Source organism: Lathamus discolor, chromosome 22 (assembly GCF_037157495.1).
Source record: "Lathamus discolor isolate bLatDis1 chromosome 22, bLatDis1.hap1, whole genome shotgun sequence".
NCBI classification, from domain to species: Eukaryota; Metazoa; Chordata; class Aves; order Psittaciformes; family Psittacidae; genus Lathamus; species Lathamus discolor.
The window spans coordinates 33194-46202 of record NC_088905.1 but is presented as its reverse complement, the minus strand read 5'-3'; the positions used below and the strand labels follow the sequence as shown (position 1 = coordinate 46202).

Below are 13009 nucleotides of genomic sequence, written 5' to 3'. Positions count from 1 at the left end.
GGAGACAAGGAGCTGAAGCAGCCCCGGAGGAGAAGTCCATGCAAACCCCGTTTATTGGGGAGCTGCCTCCACCAGTGGCAAATCCCGCGTCCGTGTGTGCTCCGCGCAGGGCTGTGAGCGGGACCAGCGGCCTCCCACCCCCTCCATCATCCTCATCCTGCTGCTGCCCGAGTCCTCTCTCACTGCCCCATCATGCAGGCCATCTTGCAGGCGACAGCGGAGATGAGCGCGGCCCCGCGCCCGCTGCCCTCCTCCGACTGGATGAAGGTGATGTCGCAGCCGGGCGTCAGCTGCCGCACGGTGGCGTGGAACCGGTCCTTGAAGCTGCCGGAGCAGGAAAACCACGGGATCAAAGGCAGGACAAGGAAGGGGATGGCGGCGGGAGGGAGGCTCCCGGGAATCCTCACCTGGGATGGAGTTTGTAGACGGAGCCGTCGACACCGACGGTGATCTTGAGGGTGTCCTGGCTGCGGCTCTCCCGCATGCGGTTGATGACCCCGGCCAGCCCGGCCGAGCACATCTGCGCCGCACGTGTGGACACGCTCTCGCACACCATGCGCACGATGTCGCAGTCCGTCCTCGAGGGCAGCAGCTCGAAGGATGTCAGGATGTTGTAGATCTGCTTGCGGTCATCCGAGTCGCTGCGGTGGGGACAGAGGGGTCACCCAGGGGATGGGGAGGCACTGGGACCCTGTGTGGGGCTGGTTTGGGGATGCTGCCCCTTGCCGTACCTCTCGATTTGGGACATGAAGCGGGTCTCGAAGGTCCCGCGGGTCTTGAGCTTCTCAGAGGCTTCCCCATTGAAGAGCAGGTTTTCATCCACCAGCTTCAGCAGCACCAACCGCACGATCTCCCCCATGTACTTCCCCCCGATGATCTTCTCGTAGCTGGGATGGGGGGCACAGGCTGTCAGGGTGGGATTGGGGGGGGCAATGTCCCTTGGTACCCCCCTCTTTGCCAGCACAAAGGACCCCACTTCAGGGGTGCCTGTGATGAGTTGCTCCAGCATCAGCTGAGCCCGGGGTCTGGGGAAGGATCAGGGTGGGCACAGGTGATGGGGATGGGGGACACCCAGAGGAATGGGATCTGTCCTATTCCTTACAGTTGCTGACCGGGGTTAAGTGAGGTCTCGTCCACCACGCGGTCGTACTCCAGCAGGAACTCGTCCAGCTCCCCCGAGGCGCCGAAGGCTCCCCACTCCGTGTTGACACACATCCGGCCCTCGTCGCCCTCCACCAGCTCCACGTTCTGCATCTCCTCCATGTAACAGGCGTTACAGCCCGTCCCTGCCAGCAGGAATCAGGGATGGTGGGGAAACCAGCACCCACCAGCACCCTCCAACACCCTCCAGTGCCTGCATTCCTCCCATAAAAACAGCTCCATGGGACGGCTGGCACTGTCCCCATCCCACTGTGCTGGGGGAAGCTCAACCCTCCCACTCCCCTCTGGGTCTTGTCCCCGGTGGGTGCCGGTGCCGCGGTGCGGTGAGGGCAGCCGTGCCTCCGAGGAGCTGATAAACAGCCCAGCGCCGCAGCGCTCTGTTTACCCAGGCTGAGGGGAAAGTGCCAGAGCCCAGATGGCCGCGTGCTTGCTGTGGGGCTGGGAGGTGGTGGGGGCTCATACCATCCCCCTTCAGTGCATCCCTACCCATGGGGTGAGACCTTGGGGATGGACCCATTGAGGTGACCAGGGTTCTGCTGCCACCCCCCGTCCTCGCTGTGTCCTTCCAAAGGACAAGCTCCTGCCTGCAGCAGGGGCCACGGGAACAGTCGCCCCCTCCCTGCCGTGGTCCCTGTGGGAAGGGGCATCTTACCCACAATCATCCCAACCTCGCACCGGTGATCTTCGTAGTAGCAGGAGATCATCGTGGCCACCGTGTCATTCACCATCGCCACCACGTCCATCTCAAAGTCCTGCAGAGGGGAGAAGCGCCATGAGGGGCTGTCCCACAGCAGGGTCTGGGGTGAAACGCACTGGGCTCCAGCTGGGAATGTTGGGGTCTCCCTGCTGGCACAAACCCTGCAATCATCTCACCCCGCGGCGCTTGATGGCATCTCTCAAGAGCCCGACCACGTTGTTCCCTTCTGCGCCAGAGGCTTTGAAGCCCTTGGTCCAGTTCAGGAGGATGCCCTGGAGCAAGGGTAAGACTGAAATGGAGCTGTGGGTGCAGCTTGGCAACCCCTAAATCCTTGTCCTGCTCAGCCACCCCCTCACCTTGTCGATGTCCTCGTGCCGCACAGGGAAGGAGAAGGTGAAGCCCAGTGGCAGCTTTTTGTGCTTCATCTGGTGCTTGTCCAGGAAGTCGGAGATGCACTCGGAGATGTAGTCGAAGAGCTGGAAGAGAAGAGGTGCCCACTGCCACCATCCCCACCACAGCTCCCATGAGTGTGGCCGCCTCCTGTTGTGGAGGGATGAGGGATGTACCCGTGGCACCGTGAGCCCAGCACAGTGACAGGGACAGTGTGGAGGGGGTGGGATGCCCTGTGTAACCTGCTTACCATCTCGGCTGTTCCCGTCATGGCATCCTCTGGGATGGAATACATCTGATGCTTCGTCTTCACCTTCCACTGCCCTTCCTCCCCCTCGCCCACCTTCACCAGCATCACACGGAAATTGGTGCCTCCAAGGTCTAGCGACAGGAAATCTCCAACCTCTGCAGAGCCAGGGCGGGACAAGGGGTGACCGGCTCGGGGGGTGGCTCACACTAAGCCTGGTAAGCTCTGGGAGGATGGGACGTGGCAAAGGACCAACCAGGAGCACCGGCAGGGCCATACCTGAGCCCTCGGGTGTGGAGCGGACATAGGTGGGCAGCATTTTGACAGAGGCTTCCTCGTGCGTCTCCAGCTTCAGCCCTCGGTCCATCTCCTTCTGCATCCGGTACATCACCTTCTTCAGGTCCTCCTCCTTCAGCCGGAACTCTGACAGGATCTGCTCCACCTGTTCGGAATGGGCGACATCAGCTGAGGCCAGGGGGTATGGGACATTGGTGGCCTGAAGTGAAATGACTAACCCACATTTCCTCACTGGCCCTGGTTTTCCCCATAAGACACCCTGAAACACCTCATCCCACCTCTGCTACCCAGATGGACATGCTGGAGAACCCACAGGACTGGAACAAACCACCACTGGCTCTGGATCCTTTGGCTGAAGGATAGTTGCATTGAAGACAACATCATGACAAGTGACCTTGGACATCCCATCCCACCAAATCCTAGTCTTTCCTAGCAAGGAGTGCTTCCAGAGATGCCATTTAGGAGCTCAGCAGCTCCTGCTGAGGATGTGGGACACCTCTGTGCCATGATGGGGGTGCCGGTGGAATGCTCAGTCTGCCAGGAGCTGGGAGCATCCCTTCCCCTGTATTCCCCGGGAGCTGCAGGTATCATTTCCAGCCCATCAAACCTGCTGTGAACAAGGAGCAGGACCACAGGCAGGATATCGGGAATGCTCTCAGGGCCCTCTCAAGGGGAGCGCACGGCAGGACCCGTATTTACCCTTCCTGCAACAGCAGCCTCCATTAGGCACAGCCCATGCTCGGGGCAGCAGCCTGGGGCTGTCAGATGGAGCCGGGGGGAGCAGCGCTTGCTGCTCGGCGGCATTAGAGGGCTCATTAGTCACCGTGTTCCAGGCAAGCTCAGAGCGCTCCCGCTTGCATTGTCACCAGCAGACGGATGTTTTCCTGGAGCCTGCGGCCTTTACCCGCTGTGTTTCGGGGTGGGGGGCTCTGTACAAGCCTTTGGGATGTGGTCTGGAGCATCCTGGCATTGGCACAGCATCCATGGCCTGACCCCCACTAAGTGAACCTGCCTCATGGCTTGGCCCCAAATGCCATCCCTCAGCCCCCAGCACCCCCAAACTGTGGCTTGTCCAAAGTATCTCCTCGCCCTGAAAGCTCCCACACTATCCTGGTGGGATTCCGGCTCCTCTCCAGCCATCCTGCTTCATCCATGCCAGTGCAGGGGCTCTGGTAACACTGAACCCCCGAATAAGAAGCCAGAAGACACGACTGCACCATGGAGGATGCCACCAGCCCCCTCAGAAGGGGCAGCTCTGTGGTGAGGTTCACTGTGACTTGGAGCGTATTCAACACAGAATGGTTGGAAAAATCCCGCCAGGAAAAGCATGGAGCTGGATTGGACCACCTCGCCTGAAGGTGCCCACTGTGAAGCTCTCCTGTGGCATGTGAACACCAGGTTTGCTCCTGAGGCTCCAAGTTTTATTCCTGCTGGCTCATCCCTTCTCATGCCTCCAACACGATGGGTTTGGCTCCTCCTTGGTGGGGTCTGGCTCTTCCCATGCAACCAAAATGAGCTCTCAGCTTCTCAAGGGAACCGTTCACTATGGCACGTCCCGCAAAGGGGATAAAGCTGAAATCCACTTGGCCAAAGGCTGCGATGCTTGGCGATGTCCAATGCTGCCAGCCACGCTCCTGCCCTCAGTACATGCCGAGTCCCCTTGGTGTCCCCTCGGATGTCCCAGTCCAGAGCAGGGAAGCATCTCACTGTCCTTACCCACAGCCCCATGAGCTCAATCCGTCCAGAAGAGATAGGAGCAGCTTCTCCCAGATGGCGTTTAGCTGGGGAAGAGCTGGGTGCCATCTGCTTGAATGACAATGGTGATGGGCCCCATCTCATCCGGTGGCTGCTTGGCTGGCAGTAACATGTGGATCCCAGCCAGTGATGCTGGGGTGATCCCAGGGGTGATGCTGTCAGTGATCCCAGGGACACTCCAGGCTCCATCCCGACTTCTTGGTGCTATGGGGACTGGGCATGGGCTGTGCCATGCCAAGATCCAGCGTTCCAAAAGGCAGAGCCCCAGTTTACGGCACAATGGGGCTGACCCCAGGCTGTCTGCGGCTGGTGTCTTCCCCTACCACTGCTTCCATCACCAATGCCCGTGGGAGATGTCCATGGGGGTGGCTGGAAGTGCGGGGAAAATCCACTTCCACCTCGGGCTCCCACCCCATCTCCCCATCATTCCCCCCAGCACTGCCCTGGCAGCGACCTCACCTTCTCCCTCCTGCCGCTCTCCATCCTGGCTCTGTGATCCAGCATGGGGGCAGCCGTGGGGGCCGAGCAGCAGCGCCTGGCCCGGGAAGCAAGCCCCGTTCCCCGTCCCGCCGGGCGTGCGGCCGGCGCTGCGCTGCTCCGTGCCTCGCACCGCCGGAGGATGCTCCACTTTCGCCGCTTTATCTCATCCGACGCCTCTGCAGCACCCACGGAGGGGGGTCCCGCTCCCCCCCGACCTCCGGCCCCTCAAGCGCAGGGGCAGGGAGAGGGGCCCGGCGCCCCGGCGGGCTCAGCGCTCTCGCCCCGCATCCTCCGCACCGGTCACGCTCTCCGCACTCGCTTCCTTCCACCGGGGAGGCTGTTCGGGTGGGTTTTGGTCAGGAGCGCACCCCGGTGGGGTTGTCCGGCCGGCGGGGAAGTCCCGGTGCGGCGGCGAGGCTCGGCCCCGTCATGCGGAGCACCACGCCCCGGGCCACCCGTGTCCCCGCTCCAGTTGTCATACCAACGGCTCGATGCGCTGCCCGCGGTGGCAAGCACTCCACCGGACGGCTTAGCAACCCGGCGCGCTCCCATGGAGACCGCGCCGGGCAGGAGGAGCCGGCGGCTGCATGGCAAAGGTTACGGCCGCCCGGCGAGGGGAGAGGGGAGTGCTCTGCGCCTCCGGGAAGGGAAAGCGCCGGTGGTGCCGGGATTCACACCGGGATTCACACCGGGTGCCATGGCGGAGTGCGGGCACGCACTGGTTTTCGGGGAGGGGGACACGGTGACCACCCCGGTGTCCCTGGATCGGTGTCGTCGGACAAGTATTGGGGGGCCCATGGGGCAATGAGGCTCGTGGGGGTCCCGATGGGCAATGGGATGCTCCTGGCCGCGGGTGAACCCCGAATCCTCCCAGTGCTGATCCGTGGCAGCGTCTCCCATCCCATGGAGCTGGGAAGGGACAAGGGGGGCTCCTCTGGGGGGGAGGACGGGGGGAACCGCAGACACTGGGCTGCGCTGTGGGGAAAGCGGAGGGCTTGGGGGTGTCACTGCAGGGCCGGGGGGTCCGGGCTGCCCCACAGGGGGCAAAGGGGCGTCCGTATCCCAGCGCCCGCCCCGGCAGCCTCGCAGAGCGGTCCGCGCCCCCCAGCACCCGGTACAGCGCCCCCCTCTGGCGGATCTGCGAAAGAAGCCCCGCCCCCCCAGTCACAGATATGGCGCTGATTGGTCATTCAGCTCGGAGGCGTGTCCAGCGGGCTGAGGGGCGTGTCCTGATAGCGTGAGGCGGGCCGTCATTGGTTAATATTCTGAGGGGAGGGCGGGGCGGAGTCGACGCTTGCGCAGGGACGGGGAAGCGCCGTGGCAGTGGCCTGCGCCAGACGTCACTTCCCGCAGCTGCGGTTCCACGTCCGGGTTGTGCTCGCTCCGCTCCCGGCCGCCGCCTCAGAGCCGCCGGTACCGGATGAGGGGGACCTGGGGGGAGCGGGACCGGATGGGTCGGAGCGGGGGGGGGGGGGGGGTGGACCGGGGGGGTCTCACCGGCCGCGGCCCCTGTCTCACCGCTGGTCTCGTCCCTCCGCGCAGGAGCCGCCGCTATGAGGCTCTACAGCCTCAGCGTCCTGTACCGAGGCGACCCCAAGGTGCGGCTGCTGAAAGCGGCCTACGACGTGTCCACGTTCAGCTTCTTCCAGCGGTCCAGGTGGGTGCGGGAGCGCCGGGGGACACCGGGAGACACCGGGGGAAGGGAGAGGGGTCCCCGGTGCGCTGCCGGAGGGGAGCTGTGGCCCCGCGTACGCGGTCTGAGGGTGCCGGAGCCCCCCTGAGCCCTCCTCCAGCCCTGGAAGAGCACGAAAGCTCCGTTTCCCGCAGGAGCAGCCTGTGGCCGGCAGCAGGAGGGCGGGTTTGAGCCATAGATCCTCTGCCGAGCGATGGGAACCCCCTGGTGCTGGGAGGAGGCTGCTCTGTCAGGCTGACGGGACGCGCCCGACGCCTCCGCTGCCCTTTCATTTACCTGCTTGGGCTCAGCCGAAGCATTCCCCAGCCCTCAAACCCCGCTCGGGTCATTGCGGCACCTGCAGGTTCTGGCTCTCCTGCTCCAGGTTGCTCATGGAGCTCTCCCAGTAGCTCCTAAAGGCCTCTAAAAGTGTAAAATGAAGCAGGTTTCTGCTGTGGAGCAGGTGGGTTCTAAGCACCCTGCTCCAGATGCTAAAGGCTTTAGGAAATGCCCACAGGACTCACATTTTCCATGCCATGTTCCTGCCAAGTTCTTACGGAGCCTCCAGCGCGATTGGCCCTGCAATTCCAGGGATAAAGGGAAAATACCAAACTAAGAGCAGCTGAAAGCCATGCTTGCTTAGCCAAATGTGTGAGAGGGATAAAGGGGCTGTGCCAGCGCTTGAGGCTGGAGTGCAGCGGGTGAAATAACCACTGAACAGCCCTGATTGCTTCGTGTTTGTGGCTCCCAGTGTTACAGATGCTGAGAAGATTCCTTTTGGGATTTTGCTGCTGGCCACGGGCAGGGACCCCTTCCACTGGAGCAGCTTGCTCCAAGCCCCTGTGTCCAACCTGGCCTTGAGCACTGCCAGGGATGGGGCAGCCACAGCTTCTCTGGGCACCCTGTGCCAGCGCCTCAGCACCCTCACAGGGAACAGCTTCTGTCTAAGAGCTCAGCTCAGTCTCCCCTCGGGCAGGTTCAAGCCATTCCCCTTGGCCTGTCCCTACAGGCCCTTGTCCCAAGCCCCTCTCCAGGTTTCCTGCAGCCCCTTTAGGCACTGGAGCTGCTCTAAGGTCTCCCCAGAGCACAGCAGAGGGACAGGATCCCCTCCCTGAGCTGCTGCTCATGCTCTGGGGGTGCAGCCCAGCAAATGGGGGGGTTCTGGGCTCAAACGCTCACTGAAGCCAGCTTGTGGGGAGCTTCTTGTTACCCAACATTCCCAAGGCCTTCTCCTCAGGCTGTTCCATCCAGTCTTCCCAAGCCTGTGTTTGGGGCAATCTTTGTGTGTGGTCTGCAAGGGAATGAAGTTTCCAGTGGCTGATTCCTCCAGGAATACTGTGAAATACTGGAACTGTGGCAGCAGGGGCTGTGGCTGCAGCAGGTCTCCCAGGCCAGGGGAGCATGTTGCTCCTCCAGCTTTGGCAGAAGCCGATTTAAGCAGTCTTTGGGCTGGTTTTCTCTCTGCAGCACTGGAAATGTGGTGGTTCAGAGTCCTGGTGGAGCCAGTGTCTCATCCCATAGCATCAGGCCTGAGATTGGTGCATTCCCCCCAAGGAGCATGTAACCTGGGAGAGGCAGACCCCTGTGTGGGGCTTACAGTGAGGGAGCCATGGGGTCTGTGACTGTTGATGTTTCCTTGGCATCACTTGAAGCTCCAGAGCCGGGGGTGTGGGAGCCTCTCTGCTGTCTTTGGGCACGTCTGTGGCTCAGTGATGGTTTAGTTTCTGCTAAATCACCAAAACCCAGGTTTAGCCCCAGCACCGGGCCTCAGGCTGCAGCCGAGGTCTTTGGTGGTGGCTGCAGCTCTGTATGGACACAGGGTCTGCCCTCTTCACCCTGGAGGCCACATTCCCAGATGTGGTGGGGATATGGCTGCGTGGGACAGCCCGTGTCCCGCTTTGTGCTTCCAGCGTGCAGGAATTCATGACCTTCACGAGCCAGCTGATCGTGGAGCGCTCGGAGCTGGGCAGCAGAGCCTCTGTCAAGGAGCAAGGTGAGGGTAACGCGGGGCCCCACGGCCACAAGTGCTGCTTCCTCCTCTGCTTATGATGGGAGATGAGACCTCAGAGGGCACCCGGGTGAGTGGCACTGAAGGGGTGAGGTTGTTGAGCTCAGCCCATCCTTGAGAGAGGAGCAGGGACCTGCCCCACAGCCAGCAGCCCCCTTGGAGCCACCCCTCAGCCTGTCCTCTGGCCCCACACAGCCTCCTCCTGCCCCTCACCCTTGGGCTCTGCCCTGTGAGTCCTGGCTCCATACCCTGACCTCTGGCCTCTGGGACATGCAGGGTGCGGCCTGGAATCAGCTTAATGACACTGCGGGCTGGTGACACGTTGTTGTTGCTAAAACCAGGCCAAGTGCTTCTCCTCTGCTGTTTGTTCAGCCCTGGCAGGACCTGCTGCCCTGGACAGGCAGTGCCATGTCCTGCCCTACGCAGCCAGGCTGCCCTGACCTCCCCAGGCACCACTGGGGACTGATTTGGAGCCTCCTTTGAGCCCTTTCTGCTCTTCTAATGAAATGTAGTCACTGGTGGAACCTTTCAGAGCAGTTTGGGGGTGGATGAGCTGCCAGGGCCTGGTGGATGCTGGGGTTGCTTCTGTGACACGAGTTCTGTGCCCAGAGTACCTCTGCCACGTGTACGTCCGGAACGATGGCCTGGCCGGGGTGGTGATTGCAGACAACGAGTATCCCCCGCGGGTTTGCTTCACCTTGCTGGACAAGGTGAGTGTGGGGCTGATGGGGCTGCACTGGGGACCTCCCTCCTCGAGCAACCAACTCATCAGTGGGAGGGATATCAGAGCTGAGTTGAGCCTATAGCCTCTTGAGCTATAGCACAATGTGGCTTTGCCTACCAGGACTCAGGTCCTCATGAGCACCCTGTCCTCCCTGTCTGCTGTGGGGTTTATATGGGGCCAAAGCCCCATGGTTAGTGTGTGACTGGGTGCAGTGGGGACAGCCACCCCTCCCTGGTGTGGGCACTGCTCTGTTTGCTGAGGAGCTTGGGTTCTGTCTCATTCAAAGGGGAGCAAGGAAGAGAAAATCGTAGGATCATAGAACAGTTAGGGTTGGAAAGGACCTTAAGGTCATCCAGTCCCAACCCCCTGCCATGGGCAGGGATGCCTCACACTAGGCCATGTCACCCAAGGGTTTGCCCAACCTGGCCTTGAACACTGCCAGGGACGGGGCATTCACCACATCTCTGGGCACCTTGTGCCAGCACCTCAGCACCCTCACAGGGAAGAGCTTCTTACATCTGAGATCTCTTGGGTTTGAGGAGAAAACCCCTCCTGGTGGCCATGGCAGAGCCCATGGCAGTGACCCCCGTGTCTGTGTGCTGCAGGTGCTGGATGAGTTCTCCAGGCAGGTCAGCAGAGCAGACTGGCCCTCGGGATCCCCAGCGACCATCAGCTATGCGGCCCTGGACGGGCACCTCAGCAAGTACCAGGTACAGAGCATGGCACAGGGAGGTGGGAGCCACGGGATGCCGGGGGTGCTGATGTCCCTGTTATTTCTCTCCCAGAACCCCCGTGATGCTGACCCCATGACCAAAGTGCAGGCAGAGCTGGATGAGACCAAGATCATCCTGGTGAGGAGAAACCCCAGGCCACAGTCCCATCCTGCCTTCTCCCTTCTCCAGAGAGATTCCTATGGGTGCTTCCTGTCCCCTTCTCTCCTTCCCCTTTGTTTTCTCGTGTCCCAGTGTCCCAGTGCAAGCACCAGGGCACTCACCCTCCTCCCTTCCCATTGTTATTGGGGCTGGGATTGCTCCTTCCCCCACCGGGGCTGTGGGAAGAGGGAGGCTCATCCCGGGATGCAGCAGTACCTGAGTCTGCTCAGTGTGGGTCAGGCCCTGGGTGCTGGTGCCATGGATTAGCACCGGTTTCCTTGGCAGCACAACACCATGGAGTCACTACTGGAGCGAGGGGAGAAGCTGGATGACCTGGTCTCCAAATCAGAGGTGCTGGGGGCACAGTCCAAAGCCTTCTACAAAACTGTGAGTGCAGGTGGTGGCCCAGGGGAGGGTCGCCCTGTCCCTGAGGGGCCAGCAGTGGGCTGGGGAGGGGTGGGATAAATCCCTGGGGAGGAGGATGTGTAAAAGAACTGGCTGGATGGCTGCACACAGAGAGTTGTGGTCAATGGCTGTGTCCAACCTAGAGACTGGTGATGAGTGGGGTCCCTCAGGGGCTGGTGTTGGCACCAATCCTGTGCAACGTCTTTGTCAGTGACATGGACACTGGGATCAAGCACCCTCAGCAGGTTTGCGCTGACACCGAGCTGTGTGGTGCGGGGGACACACTGGAGGGAACGGATGGGATCCAGAGAGATCTGGACATGCTGAGAGGTCCCAAGTGCCAGCCTCCATGGAGATTAACAAGGCCAAGGCAAGGTCCTGCCCCTGGGTAGGGGCAGTCCCAGGCACAGACACAGGCTGGGTGGAGAAGTGATTGAGAGCAGCCTGAGGAGAAGGACTTGCACCCCCGAGTCCTTGGGGTGAGGAGAAGCTCCCCATGACCCGGCTTCAGTGTGTGCTTGGGCCCAGAATGCCCCTGTGTGCTGGGCTGCACCCACAGAGCGTGAGCAGCAGCTCAGGGAGGGGATCCTGCCCCTCTGCTGCGCTCTGGGGAGACCCCCCCTGCAGCCCTGTGTGCAGTGCTGGGGTCCCCAGCATGAGGACATGGAGCTGGTGGAGCAAGTCCAGAGGAGGCCACGAGGATGCTCAGGGGCTGGAGCAGCTCCCATATGGAGCCAGGCTGAGAACATTGGGGCTGCTCAGCCTGGAGAAGAGAAGCTGTGTGGAGACCTCAGAGCAGCTTCCAGTGTGTGAAGGGGGCTGCAAGGATGCTGGAGAGGGGCTCTGCATCAGGGACTGTAGGGATAGGACAAGGGGTGATGGGTTCAGACTGAAACAGGGGAAGTTCAGGTTGGAGATAAGGCAGAAGCTGTTCCCTGTGAGGGTGCTGAGGCGCTGGCACAGGGTGCCCAGAGAAGCTGTGGCTGCCCCATCCCTGGCAGTGCTCAAGGCCAGGTTGGACACAGGGGCTTGGAGCAAGCTGCTCCAGTGGAAGGGGTCCCTGCCCATGGCAGGGGTTGGAACTGGATGAGGTTTAATGTCCCATGAGCCCAAACCCTTCTGTGCTTCCATGATTCTGAGTGCGTGCTGGGCAGGGATCACTGTCCACTGTGGGTGTGGGACTCATTGAGACATTCCTTGCTCTGTGGCTGGTGCTGATCCTGGCTCCGGTGATGCAGTGATTCTTGCCTGGGGGTGCCAGTGCGGGCAGGATGGGGCTCTGCAGCATCACTGCCGCTTTTCCTTCTCTTCCCAGGCCCGGAAGCAGAATTCCTGCTGTGCCATCATGTGACACAGACCCCACGTCTCCTGCTCCGGACCTCCAGCCCTGCGCTGCCCTTCGGCAGGAGCCGCAGCGCGTGCCCAGGCCGGGGCTGGTGGCACCCTTGGCACGGAAGCGACTTTATTGCCCCATGTCCAGGGGCTGGTATGGGGCTGGTGCCCATGGGGCAAAGGGGGAGCACTGGAGCCCCCTGGCCCTCGCGTATCCCGAGGGCAGCCGGGACCACGGGGCACTGGCTGAGGGCCCCTCCCCATTGCCCCATGGCCTTTCCCAGCGCCTCAGGCGGGGATTGTGTCTCTGTGTCCCAAGGGTGAGCCGGGGGGGTGGGGAGGGGGGAAGCAGAAGCGCTTTCCCATGGTGGGGGGGTGCTTGCTGCTGGGATATTATTGCCTGTGCCCAGGGAGGGGGTCGCCTGTGGGTGCCTTTGGTGGTGGTGTGGGATGGGACAGCCCCCCCTGGGAGGCTCAGGATGGGGGGGGGCTGTCTGTGTCCCCCCCTTTGCCCTGGTGAAACCAGCCCCAGGGCTGCGGTGCCTGCACCAGCGGGAGGGAAGCAGGGCTGGGGTGGGGGGGGGCTCTCCTGCTTCCCGCCCCTGCTCCCATCACCTTGGGGGGCTCCAGCAGCCCCCACTGCCTCCTCTTCCTCCTGTGGAAGGGGGAAGAAAAGCTTTTGCTTGAGGTTGTATCGTGGTCGGTGTTGCTGTCGTTCCCAGGACGTTGCCCGCAGCGCCCGGGCAGGATAAAATTGTCTTTGGCACTTGTTGCCCCGCTCTGGCTCTGTCTGGGTGGGAATCATGGAATCAACCTTGGAAAAGGCCTTTAAGCTCATCCAGTCCAACCCTTACCCCAGCACTGCCAAGGCCACCACTAACCCATGGCACGGAGGCCTCATCTCCATGGTGTGTGAACACATAGAATCATGGAATAGTCAGGGCTGGAAAGGACCTTAAGATCATCCAG

At 61.8% G+C, this 13009-nt stretch overlaps 2 protein-coding genes across 3 annotated transcripts; one reads left to right on the top strand and one right to left on the bottom strand.

Annotated features, from left to right (window-relative positions):
- Positions 1-35: 35 nt before the first annotated feature.
- On the bottom strand, positions 36-5565 carry GCK (glucokinase). Of its 2 annotated transcripts, none has more exons than XM_065659232.1 (10): positions 5007-5565; positions 2775-2937; positions 2499-2653; positions 2215-2334; positions 2035-2130; positions 1814-1913; positions 1103-1286; positions 732-887; positions 408-641; positions 36-324 (listed from the first exon to the last, which is right to left on the bottom strand). In XM_065659232.1, exons 1-10 carry the CDS (start codon positions 5049-5051, stop codon positions 180-182), a joined length of 1398 nt encoding a protein of 465 aa, XP_065515304.1. In that variant the 5' UTR covers positions 5052-5565; the 3' UTR covers positions 36-179. The 2 variants fall into 2 exon arrangements, with proteins under 2 accessions (XP_065515304.1, XP_065515303.1); XM_065659231.1 differs by having other exon boundaries at positions 732-906; positions 1113-1286.
- A 769-nt stretch (positions 5566-6334) lies between these two features.
- YKT6 (YKT6 v-SNARE homolog) lies at positions 6335-12806 on the top strand. Its single transcript, XM_065659233.1, has 8 exons — positions 6335-6440; positions 6570-6684; positions 8610-8692; positions 9317-9417; positions 10037-10141; positions 10217-10282; positions 10589-10690; positions 12024-12806. Exons 2-8 carry the CDS (start codon positions 6581-6583, stop codon positions 12057-12059), a joined length of 597 nt encoding a protein of 198 aa, XP_065515305.1. The 5' UTR covers positions 6335-6440; positions 6570-6580; the 3' UTR covers positions 12060-12806.
- Positions 12807-13009: the final 203 nt, after the last annotated feature.